This window comes from Haliotis asinina, chromosome 2 (genome assembly GCF_037392515.1).
Source record: "Haliotis asinina isolate JCU_RB_2024 chromosome 2, JCU_Hal_asi_v2, whole genome shotgun sequence".
Classification (NCBI taxonomy): Eukaryota; Metazoa; Mollusca; class Gastropoda; order Lepetellida; family Haliotidae; genus Haliotis; species Haliotis asinina.
Window position 1 is genome coordinate 62871721 of NC_090281.1, and position 15310 is coordinate 62887030.

At 41.0% G+C, this 15310-nt stretch overlaps 2 protein-coding genes across 3 annotated transcripts; both read right to left on the bottom strand.

Annotated features, from left to right (window-relative positions):
* Nucleotides 1-1396: 1396 nt before the first annotated feature.
* LOC137274104 (cysteine and tyrosine-rich protein 1-like) lies at nucleotides 1397-7119 on the bottom strand. 2 transcript variants are annotated; one of them, XR_010956169.1, is made up of 5 exons: nucleotides 6873-7117; nucleotides 4264-4363; nucleotides 3141-3331; nucleotides 1983-2711; nucleotides 1397-1871 (listed from the first exon to the last, which is right to left on the bottom strand). XR_010956169.1 is itself a non-coding variant. In XM_067807102.1 (4 exons), exons 1-4 carry the CDS (start codon nucleotides 6919-6921, stop codon nucleotides 2467-2469), a joined length of 585 nt encoding a protein of 194 aa, XP_067663203.1. In that variant the 5' UTR covers nucleotides 6922-7119; the 3' UTR covers nucleotides 1411-2466. The 2 variants fall into 2 exon arrangements, 1 of the variants encoding a protein (XP_067663203.1); XM_067807102.1 differs by having other exon boundaries at nucleotides 1411-2711; nucleotides 6873-7119.
* Nucleotides 7120-9742: 2623 nt separating this feature from the next.
* Nucleotides 9743-14323, bottom strand: LOC137274106 (cysteine and tyrosine-rich protein 1-like). Its single transcript, XM_067807105.1, has 4 exons — nucleotides 14235-14323; nucleotides 11610-11709; nucleotides 10480-10670; nucleotides 9743-10050 (listed from the first exon to the last, which is right to left on the bottom strand). Exons 1-4 carry the CDS (start codon nucleotides 14281-14283, stop codon nucleotides 9806-9808), a joined length of 585 nt encoding a protein of 194 aa, XP_067663206.1. The 5' UTR covers nucleotides 14284-14323; the 3' UTR covers nucleotides 9743-9805.
* Nucleotides 14324-15310: the final 987 nt, after the last annotated feature.

Sequence of the window (15310 nt, forward strand, 5' to 3'; positions counted from 1 at the left end):
GGAATATTTCTGCGTGCGGGGTAAAACTAAACTCACACTCACTCTCCACCATCTGTGTTATTCAGGTACATAAAACGCTGCTTACTGCTTCGAAGAAGCCTACCCGACTGTGTCGGGAACTGCAGGGATGACATTTCCCTCACTGTCCTAACCAGCGCCGATGGATGTATTGCCTACAACTGCCAGGAACCGTGACAGGCACAGATTTCCCCTCGACGGGTCACATGTAATATGGGTTCCCAATTGCGCAAATCGATGCTCATGCTGTTGATCACTGGATTGTCTGGTCCAGACTCGATTATTTACAGATTGCCGCCATATAGCTGGAATATTGTTGAGTGTGGCGTAAAACTCAACTCACTCACTCATGTTCAAAAGAACTCACAGAACACACAGTAACTGGGAATAGGGTCTGGCTGCGATGAGGAAAGATGGTGGAAATCATGAGTGGACTTGAAAACCACAGAACCACGTGACAGACACTTACAAAAACTACAGGTACGAGATGGTAGTCCCTTGGTTAATTACTTTCTACATTTGCCGAACAGCAAATGTATTTTGAAATGCGGCGTCAGTCACATTAGGAACGGCTTCATGTGACTGACATGTTGAAAATTGGAATCTGGCGGATATATTCTAAGTCATAATATTATAAGCTTAGTCCAGAAATATCTGTTCGACAGTTTGACCTGTTAGTGAATTTCTTATGAAATATAACAAGATCAACTCACCATAGTGTCACATCACTGTCTCTCACGTCCTGTGACGCACTATCTATCATGACAATCACCCAGCTTCTGATTTGGTATAACATTATGTCGACATCATAATGATGTGTGCTTGCCAATAACAAAAGGTTGCTTTATATCCTGAGTTGGGGAGTAGAGTCTAGGCCAAACAATCCTGTGATTGTAACCAAGCGATACGATGACTGAGCATGTGCTTATGAATCCCAATGAAATATTGGTGATACCAGCGATCACGAAAAGGTGAGCGTATGTTCACCATGCCCTTAAATAATTCGGGAAGGTATGGTATAAGTGAAAATAGGGACATCAATATAGTCACTGGTATGCACATAGAATTTCGAGATGTCCTTCACTTGTCTACCATATATGTTTTGAAAACTTTACCGAGGTCTTGAATGTTGTAACTTTGATCGAACAACTTCTGAGCTAATGTGACGTGTCGCTCTTTGAAATCTTGATAAACGAAGCATGCTCGATCATAACTCAAACATTGAGGATGGAGGTGTTAAACGATTGCTCGATATGACAGGAGAGTTGACTATAGGGAAGTTGAAACCATCGCTTTTGTCATACAGCTACGCAGCGTCCCTTTAGGGTTTTGTTTCAATAACTCTGCGATGAGTGCAAGAGCTCAAACAGACATAAGATGAGATAAGTTGCGTAATTTATATAAAGCCGATTTATTTAGGATTCAAATAGTCCAAACACATTCAAAATAAACAGATATAATTATATCAATGTATTTCATCAGACAGTGGTTGAGTACTATATATTGTCTCATTGAATACATAAACAAGTGTATTAAATCAGAATGTTTCATGTACAGATGGCAGATATATCCCTGTAACAACTGATTGCTTTTCTTTTAGGAACACGACGTTTGGAAGGTTTACGACTGGATCGTAGACAAACAGTATTAGGTATGGTGCAACCTATGAAATTTGGTTTGTCTACGTACTGGGCAGACACCCGTCTACATGGTGCAACATATGAAATTGAGTTTGTCTTCGTACCGGGCAGACACCCGTCTAAATGGTGCAACATATGAAATTGGGTTTGCCTACGTACCGGGCAGACACCTGTCTACGTGGTGCAACATACGACATTAGGTTTGTCTACGTACTGGACATACACCCGTGTACGTGGTGCAACATATGAAATTGGGTTTGTCTACGTACCGGACAGACACCCGTCTAAATGGTGCAACATACGACGTTAGGTTTGTCTACGTACCGGGCAGACACCCGTGTACGTGGTGCAACATATGAAATTGGGTTTGTCTACGTACCGGACAGACACCCGTCTAAATGGTGCAACATACGACGTTAGGTTTGTCTACGTACCGGGCAGACACCCGTGTACGTGGTGCAACATATGAAATTGGGTTTGTCTACGTACCGGACAGACACCCGTCTAAATGGTGCAACATTTGAAAATTGGTTTGTCTACGTACCGGGCAGACACCCGTCTAAATGGTGCAACATACGACATTAGGTTTGTCTACGTGTCGCTCAGACACCTGTCTACCTGGTGCAACCTATGAAATAGAGCCTCTATTCGTACCGAGAGGACGCCGTTTCGGAGCATAGTCTTACTGCTTCATCAGGTGACTTTTTTCATTCACCTGATGAAGGAATAAGAAATCAATATATACCGAAACGCCATGTTCCTAAAAAAAATTGGTATCAATGATTTCACGCCTTTTCTCAACACTAGTTTAATAATGCTCACTAGCTGGCACAGCTTTGTTGGGTTCCGAGTTGTTTTCAAAATGAGCAGGAGAAGGAGGGACCGCTCCAGTGGATACTGGATATGCGGTTTGTCCTGGGTCATAGGATGGTGCGGCGGAGTAGGGTGGTGGAGCTTGTGAAGTTCCTGCAGGTTGGGGGTAGTATGGACTTGGAGCAGGTTGGGATGGATTGAAGTATCCTGCATTATATGTAGCAGGTGTAGGGTTGATACCTGTGTCAAAAAGGATACAGTTCAGTAGTCATATGATGTGCTGATGTATTCTGTCAGCTGCTGTGCATCTACCTTACAGGCTCATAGTGAAATGAAAGAACAACGAAATTCGTGATCGTAACTTCTCAGAGTTTCAGTACGGTCAATGAATATCTTAACCTGCCTTGCACAAGTTGACACATATTTGTGAATATAGACACGCCACTGTAACCCAATCTTGAGATATATTGCCCCTGATTCCGGAAATATAAATGCCTAATTAATTATAAGATAACGTTTACATCACAATGAAAACAGACAGCCGTTGGGGAGCATCCCAAGCATCTTATGTGTCTTTCATTTCTTCCACGATACTCAACGGTTATTTTAGGATAACAAATCCACTACTTGTTGTTGACTTACGCATATTCATGGGCTTATATGTCGTACCTGTCGATACGACGGCAAGCTGCTGGTTGGTGGTCACTACTCGACCTCGGCGACTTCGAGGTGACCTACAGCAGAAGACACAGCACAGCACTACTCCTGTAATGATGGCGATGAGAACGACTACACCGGCCACGACGACCCCAATGATCACTCCTGATATACTGTGGGGGGAACTAACGGACACCTTCGAGCTAGAAAAATAAACACAATGTTTGGTAATTTGGACAGTTATTCCTCTAAAAGGGAGGTGACTTATGGATGTCCTTATTATAAGGACCACGATATTACAGTGCCTATTCATTCTCCTCCACTAGAGGAAACAAACTACGAAACGTTATGTTTCCTCCACTCAGGAAGTTACACTATGGAACGTGACATCCATACATTTTACTTCATACACAATTTGCTTCTTGAGTAAGTGTTTGCTTGTTGCCGGACCTTGCACAACACTTTCCATAATCATAACACAGCTGTGTCTATGAGCATGGGCAATGAATTAGATCAATACGTCGCCTTTCACCAAACAAAGTGTACGGATTTCCACGAAGGACAAGTGCAAGAAGTGTGTTGCCACATTCTGAAATTACGGGCAACAGCTTTGCGCTATATCCCGTGGTATACGAATAATCAGATGGTCCCATAGTTTCATGCAATTCATTTGCGAATGTCTTTTTGATGCATTACCACATCATCCAACATAACTTAAATGATGCTGTATGACAACTTAGGGGCGTCTGACTTGGGATATGTGTGTACTTACAAATGTCTACGGAGGAAATATGTGAGTAAAGTGGGATACCTGTGACTATAACTTTCTTCTCATGGTCACTTATGTGGGGCACGTGGTGTGTGTTCTTTTGCGTAGATCCCAGGTTACAAATCAGTTGACGCCAGCAACTATTTTGTTTTAATGGGTGACCGTGTAGCTTGACGTCTGAGAGTTGCCCCTACAACGTAGCACCCGTGGCACATGCCTGTGTTCACCCAGGAACCTCCCAGCGCCGCACTGGCAGTTTGGGTTATCCGGAACCTTTGGGGGTGACTAATGTCCCATGCAGCACCATTATGATGTGTATCGCTTGAAATGGTAGGAACAGAGATACGTGTTTCCAGTTATACCTACCAACAATATTTGGATGAAAGTGTACCACAACAGGAATCCGAGCATGTCAGTGAACGAGTGCGAAGGTGATCATTCTCGTAACACGTTTCATAGGCACTGGCTGAAACATTCAAAGTTGAAATAGATTACTAGTATATTCCCACGTTTATCTGGTGGACAATGGATATTTCTCGTTTCGTAGTCTTTGGCAGGTAGGCAGATAATTTAACATGTTATCAGAAAGTTATTTATTATCTCTAAATATACGGATTAAAATCCACCATACACACGTTATCAATAGAGAATGGGTGATGGGGAAACTCCATCGGGCGAATTTCCTATAATGGTAATTACGAGGGAGATATAAAACAGTTCTAATTATCACCAAGACGGTTTAGGGTAGAAACTTTGGTTGGATTTCTTGTCTTTAAGACTTCTCTACATGGTCACCATCCAGAGGGACACATTCTCCCAACATTCCTTGACCTTGCGCAGACCGCTTAAATAGACCCCCTAATTTCATCGAAAACCAACGCTCCGCCTCTTCAGTGACCTCACTGATATCGTCAAAATGGAATCCACATCTTGGCCCATCTGCCAGGGACATATAATCGGTTTGATAATTCCTTATCCATCTCACAACATTTTCATAAGATGAGCTGTCTTCATCATAAACATATTTCGTCTCCTCTTGTATGATTCATCCGAGCAGTGCAACCCTTCAATTGCAGAAACTTCTCAACACTGCATAACTCTGTCTTCTGCAAGCATCGAGTTATTCATGTTTAGGATCAACTACCAGAAGATTGAATAAAGTGAAGTAGTTTCTGGTCCTCTAACTAAATAAGGATCACTGATGTTACCTACATAGCATAATTTCTCAATATATTCCTGGCGATAATTGGAATTTTTAATATCCCCTAGTAGAATGATTTATTTGGAAAATACCATTGTATTTTAATGTGTCCATATTTTGATAATCTTGTTTGATGCCATACAAGGTGCACGGTTTCTGAATTTGAAAGACTGGAAAATTTCCTTACACTAGTGTTGAAAAGTTATGAATAAAAAGGTTAAACAATGGGCGTGCATTACTAGTATTTTCATAATCTACGTATGTCTATCAAGTACATGGTATATCACAGTATGTAATGCTACGTGTATTCCGTCACCATTGTCAACATTATGCCTTTGAAAAGAAATATGCTTTTTGATTTGCTTATCATGTGTTTTACCTTATATGATTTGAATGCACGTATCTCTGTATATCTCAACGTAATGTGTTTTACCTCATATGGTTTGATCGCACGTATCTCTGTATATCTCAACGTAATGTGTTTTACCTTATATGATTTGAATGCACGTATCACCGTATATCTCGACGTACTGTGTTTACCTTACATAATGTGTTATAAAGGAATGATCCAAATAATATAAAGTGAATGCACTGGAAGCGATACACATCAAGGGGGGATGGCTACGAATACATCGGGAGAACACGACATTTCGGAGTATGGTCTTACTCATAAAAGGAGGATGAATGCTATGAATCATGTGCACATGTGAAATCAACAAATGGGATAAGAATCACAAAGGTGGACACAAGGTATGTGTGTGATGGTCATGAGTAAAAAATTTGAATGCGACTCAGATTGAAATATTTTTTCAATTATAGCAGCCATTGGAGTGACCGTGAGAACTGATCGGACATGAAACCAGATATCGCAATACAGAACACTCTGTTACACTGGTGAGTGAAGATCAATTGATTTCCTCGTATATTTAATATATCAGGGAAGGTGACACCATTTACATCATAAATGTTGCAAAATGACAAGTCTATGACTTTTCCATGTTGTAGGTTCACGTTATCAGTATCACGGATGTCGTCTATTCCTGAATCTGACGCATCTAACATCATGCCGGAGACAATAAGAAGTATTTATTCAATAATGCTACAGTATGTCATGATGTCATGAAACTATTGCACAATTCTGATTCCGGTGTACGTAAAAGAGGGGACATTAGTTGTCTTAACACTTAAAACCTGTGTCTTTTTCTTTTTTAATACTTCCAATTGAAGTTACGCAATTAGATTGGAAATTTATGACTTTCCCCTACTATATAGTTTTGTACATATTAGAGGTGGGGCAAACGCAATTCCTTATACGTTCACTTTCAGGTTTAATGAAACTGTGAGTCAGTAGACAGCTTGATCGCGGTCGATGACACTCTCCTTTTGTCTTATTGTTTATGGGAAGATTGGTGAGGTTACTCTGACATTCTGACACTTAACCATCGTCTTCTTCACAAACCTTCCAGTTGACGTAATGACTTAAAAGTAATGACTTTTTGACTTTTTCCTCACTTACATGGTTTGTTCATATCTGAGGTTGGGTAGCGGGAACAGTTTCGTTATACGTTCACTTTCAGATGAAAATGTGGGCCAGTAAAAAAGCTTGATCTCAGTTGATCATCTTCTTTTGTCTCATCCTTTATCGGCAGGGTGATGAGGTCATTCTTTGTAGTAGTTGTTTGTGAGCTGTACTATTATCCCAGGTGGCACTAATATCATACAACATATACCAAACAGCATGTCTGTAAGACTCAGACACCATGCATATACTCACAGACAGCAATTAGAAAGAGAAGTATCCATCCACGCTTCGTGAAGTACATCTTGTTCCTTAACCTCCCCAAAACAAACTGACTGGTGATGTTAACCTCGTTCCCAGCAGTCAATGCCGTGCACGCTGAAGTCCTTGCTTGTGTGTAGGTTTTGTGTACGTACAGTAGAATTACACGACTTTATCTGAATAACTATGTGAGAGATCCGTATGACTTTACTTCCCCGTCACCGTGGGTTGACTGTGACATCATACCGGACACAAAGTTCGGGATGAAATAGTCGGATATGTCTACGGGAAATGGCGGCTTGAGCCAGGAGGAGAATCACTCGGTTTTCATAGCGTACAAGTAGTGAGTGTGAATGTTTATGGTTCTGCACTTTTAATAAACGTTCTAGCAATATCACGGCGGGGGACACCAGACGGGGGCTCCACTCATTGTATCCACGTGGGTGGCTTATAACTACACCTATATCATACGATTAACAACTACACCCGTATCATGCGGCTTAAAGCTACACTCGTATCATGCGACTTACAGCTACACCTGTATCATGTGGCTTAAAGCTACACTCGTATCATACGGCTTACAACTACACCTGTATCATGCGGCTTAAAGCTACACTCGTATCATGCGGCTTACAACTACACCTCTATCATGCGGCTTACAACTACACTTCTATCATACGATTAACAACTACACCTGTATCATGTGGCTTAAAGCTACACTCGTATCATGCGGCTTACAACTACACCTCTATCATGTGACTTACAACTACACCTCTATCATACGATTAACAACTACACCTGTATCATGTGGCTTAAAGCTACACTCGTATCATGCGACTTACAACTACACCTGTATCATGCGGCTTAAAGCTACACTCGTATCATGCGGCTTACAACTACACCTGTATCATGTGGCTTAAAGCTACACTCGTATCATGCGGCTTACAACTACACCTGTATCATGCTGCTTAAAGCTACACTCGTATCATGCAGCTTACAACAACACCTGTTATCATGCGGCTTAAAGCTACACTCGTATCATGCGACGTACAACTACACCTGCATCATGCGGCTAAAAGCTACACTCGTATCATGCGGCTTACAACTACACCTGTATCATGCGGCTTAAAGCTGCACTCGTATCATGCGGCGTACAACTACACCTGTATCATGCGGCTTAAAGCTACACTCGTACCATGTGGCTTACAACTACACCTGCGTCATGCTTACAACTACACCTGTGTCATGTTTACAACTACACCTCTATCATGCGTCTTACAACTACACCTGTGTCGTGCTTACAACTACACCTGTACCATGCGGCTTACAACTACACCTGTATCATGCGGCTTTCAGCTACACTCGCATCATGCGGCTTATAACTACACCTGTGTCATGCTTACAACTACACCTGTATCATGCGGCTTACAACACATCAGGAACGGCTCCATGTGACTGACATGTTGAAAATTGGAATCTGGCGGATATATTCTAAGTCATAATATTATAAGCTTAGTCCAGAAATATCTGTTCGACAGTTTGACCTGTTAGTGAATTTCTTATGAAATATAACAAGATCAACTCACCATAGTGTCACATCACTGTCTCTCACGTCCTGTGACGCACTATCTATCATGACAATCACCCAGCTTCTGATTTGGTATAACATTATGTCGACATCATAATGATGTGTGCTTGCCAATAACAAAAGGTTGCTTTATATCCTGAGTTGGGGAGTAGAGTCTAGGCCAAACAATCCTGTGATTGTAACTAAGCGATACGATGACTGAGCATGTGCTTATGAATCCCAATGAAATATTGGTGATACCAGCGATCACGAAAAGGTGAGCGTATGTTCACCATGCCCTTAAATAATTCGGGAAGGTATGGTATAAGTGAAAATAGGGACATCAATATAGTCACTGGTATGCACATAGAATTTCGAGATGTCCTTCACTTGTCTACCATATATGTTTTGAAAACTTTACCGAGGTCTTGAATGTTGTAACTTTGATCGAACAACTTCTGAGCTAATGTGACGTGTCGCTCTTTGAAATCTTGATAAACGAAGCATGCTCGATCATAACTCAAACATTGAGGATGGAGGTGTTAAACGATTGCTCGATATGACAGGAGAGTTGACTATAGGGAAGTTGAAACCATCGCTTTTGTCATACAGCTACGCAGCGTCCCTTTAGGGTTTTGTTTCAATAACTCTGCGATGAGTGCAAGAGCTCAAACAGACATAAGATGAGATAAGTTGCGTAATTTATATAAAGCCGATTTATTTAGGATTCAAATAGTCCAAACACATTCAAAATAAACAGATATAATTATATCAATGTATTTCATCAGACAGTGGTTGAGTACTATATATTGTCTCATTGAATACATAAACAAGTGTATTTCAGAATGTTTCATGTACAGATGGCAGATATATCCCTGTAACAACTGATTGCTTTTCTTTTAGGAACACGACGTTTGGAAGGTTTACGACTGGATCGTAGACAAACAGTATTAGGTATGGTGCAACCTATGAAATTTGGTTTGTCTACGTACCGGGCAGACACTCGTCTACATGGTGTAACATATGAAATTGAGTTTGTCTTCGTACCGGGCAGACACCCGTCTAAATGGTGCAACATATGAAATTGGGTTTGTCTAGGTACCGGGCAGACACCCGTGTACGTGGTGCAACATATGAAATTGGGTTTGTCTACGTGTCGCTCAGACACCTGTCTACCTGGTGCAACCTATGAAATAGAGCCTCTATTCGTACCGAGAGGACGCCGTTTCGGAGCATAGTCTTACTGCTTCATCAGGTGACTTTTTTCATTCACCTGATGAAGGAATAAGAATATATACCGAAACGCCATGTTCCTAAAAAAATTGGTATCAATGATTTCACGCCTTTTCTCTACACTAGTTTAATAATGCTCGCTAGTTGGCACAGCTTTGTTGGGTTCCGAGTTGTTTTCAAAATGAGCAGGAGAAGGAGGGACTGCTCCAGTGGATACTGGATATGCGGTTTGTCCTGGGTCATAGGATGGTGCGGCGGAGTAGGGTGGTGGAGCTTGTGAAGTTCCTGCAGGTTGAGGGTAGTATGGACTTGGAGCAGGTTGGGATAGATTGAAGTATCCTGCATTATATGTAGCAGGTGTAGGGTTGATACCTGTGTCAAAGAGGATACAGTTCAGTAGTCATATGATGTGCTGATGTATTCTGTCAGCTGCTGTGCATCTACCTTACAGGCTCATAGTGAAATGAAAGAACAACGAAATTCGTGATCGTAACTTCTCAGAGTTTCAGTACGGTCAATGAATATTTTAACCTGCCTTCCACAAGTTGACACATATTTGTGAATATAGACACGCCACTGTAACCCAGTTTTGAGATATATTGCCCCTGATTCCGGAAATATAAATGCCTAATTAATTATCAGATAACGTGGACATCACAATGAAGAAAGACAGCCGTTGGGGAGCATCACAAACATCTTATGTGTCTTTCATTTCTTCCACGATACTCAACGGTTAATTTAGGATAACAAATCTACTACTTGTTGTTGACTTACGCATATTCATGGGCTTATATGTCGTACCTGTCGATACGACGGCAAGCTGCTGGTTGGTGGTCACTACTCGACCTCGGCGACTTCGAGGTGACCTACAGCAGAAGACACAGCACAGCACTACTCCTGTAATGATGGCGATGAGAACGACTACACCGGCCACGACGACTCCAATGATCACTCCTGATATACTGTGGGAGGAACTAACGGACACCGTCGAGCTAGAAAAATAAACACAATGTTTGGTAATTTGGACAGTTATTCCTCTACAAGGGAGGTGACTTATGGATGTCCTTATTATAAGGAACACGATATTACAGTGCCTATTCATTCTCCTCCACTAGAGGAAACAAACTACGAAACGTTATGTTTCCTCCACTCAGGAAGTTACACTATGGAACGTGACATCCATACATTTTACTTCATACACAATTTGCTTCTTGAGTAAGTGTTTGCTTGTTGCCGGACCTTGCACAACACTTTCCATAATCATAACACAGCTGTGTCTATGAGCATGGGCAATGAATTAGATCAATACGTCGCCTTTCACCAAACAAAGTGTACGGATTTCCATGAAGGACAAGTGCAAGAAGTGTGTTGCCACATTCTGAAATTACGGGCAACAGCTTTGCGCTATATCCCGTGGTATATGAATAATCAGATGGTCCCATAGTTTCATGCAATTCATTTGCGAATGTCTTTTTGATGCATTACCACATCATCCAACATAACTTAAATGATGCTGTATGATTGATTCCAACTTAGGGGCGTCTGACTTGGGATATGTGTGTACTTACAAATGTCTACGGAGGAAATATGTGAGTAAACTGGGATACCAGTGACTATAACTTTCTTCTCATGGTCACTTATGTGGGGCACGTGGTGTGTGTTCTTTTGCGTAGATTCCAGGTTACAAATCAGTTGACGCCAGCAACGATTTTGCTTTAATGGGTGACCGTGTAGCTTGACGTCTGAGAGTTGCCCCTACAACGAAGCACCCGTGGCACATGCCTGTGTTCACCCAGGAACCTCCCAGCGCCGCACTGGCAGCTTGGGTTATCCGGAACCTTTGGGGGTGACTAATGTCCCATGCAGCACCATTATGATGTGCATCGCTTGAAATGGTGGAAACAGAGATACGTTTTTTCAGTTATACCTACCAACAATATCTGGATGAAAGTGTACCACAACAGGAATCCGAGCATGTCAGTGAACGAGTGCGAAGGTGATCATTCTCGTAACACGTTTCATAGGCACTGGCTGAAACAGTCAAAGTTGAATTAGATTACTAGTATATTCCCACGTTTATCTGGTGGACAATGGATATTTCTCGTTTAGTAGTCTTTGGCAGGTAGGCAGATAATTTAACATGTTATCAGAAAGTTATTTATTATCTCTAAATATAAGGATTAAAATCCACCATAAACACGTTATCAATAGAGAATGGGTGATGGGGAAAATCCATCGGGCGAATTTCCTATAATGGTAATTACGAGGGAGATATAAAACAGTTCTAATTATCACCAAGACGTTTTAAGGTAGAAACTTTGGTTTGATTTCTTGTCTTTAAGACTTCTCTACATGGTCACCATCCAGAGGGACACATTTCTCCCAACATTCCTTGACCTTGCGCAGACCGCTTAAATAGACCCCCTAATTTCATCGAAAACCAACGCTCCGCCTCTTCAGTGACCTCACTGATATCGTCAAAATGGAATCCACATCTTGGCCCATCTGCCAGGGACATATAATCGGTTTGAAAATTCCTTATCCATCTCACAACATTTTCATAAGATGGGCTGTCTTCATCATAAACACATTTCGTCTCCTCTTGTGTGATTCATCCGAGCAGTGCAACCATTAAACCCTTCAGAAACTTCTTAACACTGCATGACTCTGTCTTCTGCAAGCATCGAGTTATTCATGTTTAGGATCAACTACCAGAAGATTGAATAAAGTGAAGTAGTTTCTGGTCCTCTAACTAAATAAGGATCACTGATGTTACCGACATAACATAATTTCTCAATATATTCCTGGCGATAATTGGAATTTTTAATATCCCCTAGTAGAATGATTTATTTGGAAAATACCATTGTATTTTAATGTGTCCATATTTTGATAATCTTGTTTGATACCATACAAGGTGCACGGTTTCTGAATTTGAAAGACTGGAAAATTTCATTACACCAGTGTTGAAAAGTTATGAATAAAAAGGTTAAACAATGGGCGTGCATTACTAGTATTTTCATAATCTACGTATGTCTATCAAGTACATGGTATATCACAGTATGTAATGCTACGTGTATTCCGTCACCATTGTCAACATTATGCCTTTGAAAAGAAATATGCTTTTTGATTTGCTTATCATGTGTTTTACCTTATATGATTTGAATGCACGTATCTCTGTATATCTCAACGTAATGTGTTTTATCTCATATGGTTTGATCGCACGTATCTCTGTATATCTCAACGTAATGTGTTTTACTTTATATGATTTGAATGCACGTATCACCGTATATCTCGACGTACTGTGTTTACCTTACATAATGTGTTATAAAGGAATGATCCAAATAATATAAAGTGAATGCACTGGAAGCGATACACATCAAGGGGGGATGGCTACGAATACATCGGGAGAACACGACATTTCGGAGTATGGTCTTACTCATAAAAGGAGGATGAATGCTATGAATCATGTGCACATGTGAAATCAACAAATGGGATAAGAATCACAAAGGTGGACACAAGTTATGTGTGTGATGGTCATGAGTAAAAGATTTGAATGCGACGCAGATTGAAATATTATTTCAATTATAGCAGCCATTGGAGTGACCGTGAGAACTGATCGGACATGAAACCAGATATCGCAATACAGAACACTCCCTTTAATTCACACTGTTACACTGGTGAGTGAAGATCAATTGATTTCCTCGTATATTTAATATATCAGGGAAAGTGACACCATTTACATCATAAATGTTGCAAAATGACAAGTCTGCGACTTTTCCCTGTTGTAGGTTCACGTTATCAGTATCACGGATGTCGTCTATTCCTGAATCTGACGCATCTAACATCATGCCGGAGACAATAAGAAGTATTTATTCAATAATGCTACAGTATGTCATGATGTCATGAAACTATTGCACAATTCTGATTCCGGTGTACGAAAAAGAGGGTCATCAGTTGTCTTAACACTTAAAACCTGTGTCTTTTTCTTTTTTAATACTTCCAATTGAAGTTACGCAATTAGATAGGAAATTTATGACTTTCCCCTACTATATAGTTTTGTACATATTAGAGGTGGGGCAAACGCAATTCCTTATACGTTCACTTTCAGGTTTAATGAAACTGTGAGTCAGTAGACAGCTTGATCTCGGTCGATGACACTCTCCTTTTGTCTTATCGTTTATGGGAAGATTGGTGAGGTTACTCTGACATTCTGACACTTAACCATCGTCTTCTTCACAAACCTTCCAGTTGACGTAATGACTTAAAAGTAATGACTTTTTGATTTTTTCCTCACTTACATGGTTTGTTCATATCTGAGGTTGGGTAGCGGGAACAGTATCGTTATACGTTCACTTTCAGATGAAAATGCGGGCCAGTAAAAAAGCTTGATCTCAGTTGATCATCTTCTTTTGTCTCATCCTTTATCGGCAGGGTGATGAGGTCATTCTTTGTAGTAGTTGTTTGTGAGCTGTACTATTATCCCAGGTGGCACTAATATCATACAACATATACAAAACAGCATGTCTGTAAGACTCAGACACCATGCATATACTCACAGACAGCAATTAGAAAGAGAAGTATCCATCCACGCTTCGTGAAGTACATCTTGTTCCTTAACCTCCCCAAAACAAACTGACTGGTGATGTTAACCTCGTTCCCAGCAGTCAATGGAGTGCACAGCGAAGTCCTTGCTTGTGTGTACTTTTTGTGTACGTACAGTAGAATTATACGACTTTATCTGAATAACTATGTGAGAGATAAGTATGATTAACACTTTACTTCCCCGTCACCGTGGGTTGACTGTGACATCATACCGGACACAAAGTTCGGGATGAAATAGTCGGATATGTCTACGGGAAATGGTGGCTTGAGCCAGGAGGAGAATCACTCGGTTTTCATAGCGTACAAGTAGTGAGTGTGATTGTTTATGGTTCTACGCTTTTAATAAAAGTTCTAGCAATACACCAGACGGGGGCTCCACTCATTGTATCCATGTGGGTGGCTTATAACTACAAATATATCATGCGATTAACCCGTATCATGTGGCTTAAAGCTACACCCGTATCATGCGGCTTACAACTACACCCGTATCATGCTTACAACTACACCTGTGTCATGCTTACAACTACACCTGTACCATACGGCTTACAACTACACCTGTGTCATGCTTACAACTACACCTGTGTCATGCTTACAACTACACCTGGATCATGCGGCTTACAGCTACACCTGTGTCATGCTTACAGCTACACCTCTATCATGTGACTTACAACTACACCTGTGTCATGCTTACAATTACACCTGTATCGTGTGGCTTACAAGTACACCTGTATCTTGTGGCTTACAACTACACCTGTATCATCTGGCTTACAACTACACCTGTATCACGTGGCTTACAACTACACCTGTATCATGTGGCTTACAACTACACCTGTATCATGTGGCTTACAACTACACCTGTATCATGTGGCTTACAACTACACCTGTATCATGTAGCTTACAACTACACCTGTATCATGTGGCTTACAACTACACCTGTATCATGTGGCTTACAACTACACCTGTATCATGTGGCTTACAACTACACCTGTATCATGCTGCTTGCAACTACACCTGTATCATGTGGCTTACA

Bases quoted from the DNA above. Each gene is read 5' to 3' on its own strand.
- LOC137274104 (XM_067807102.1), bottom strand. From the start codon at position 6,921: ATGTACTTCACGAAGCGTGGATGGATACTTCTCTTTCTAATTGCTGTC. The intron at 4,364-6,872 runs GTGAGTATATGC...TGAATGTTTCAG, and splicing joins TCTCTTTCTAATTGCTGTCT to CCAGTGCCTATGAAACGTGT. The intron at 3,332-4,263 runs GTAGGTATAACT...TTATTTTTCTAG, and splicing joins CTTTCATCCAAATATTGTTG to CTCGAAGGTGTCCGTTAGTT.
- LOC137274106 (XM_067807105.1), bottom strand. From the start codon at position 14,283: ATGTACTTCACGAAGCGTGGATGGATACTTCTCTTTCTAATTGCTGTC. The intron at 11,710-14,234 runs GTGAGTATATGC...TGACTGTTTCAG, and splicing joins TCTCTTTCTAATTGCTGTCT to CCAGTGCCTATGAAACGTGT. The intron at 10,051-10,479 runs GTACGACATATA...TCTTTGACACAG, and splicing joins GCTTGCCGTCGTATCGACAG to GTATCAACCCTACACCTGCT.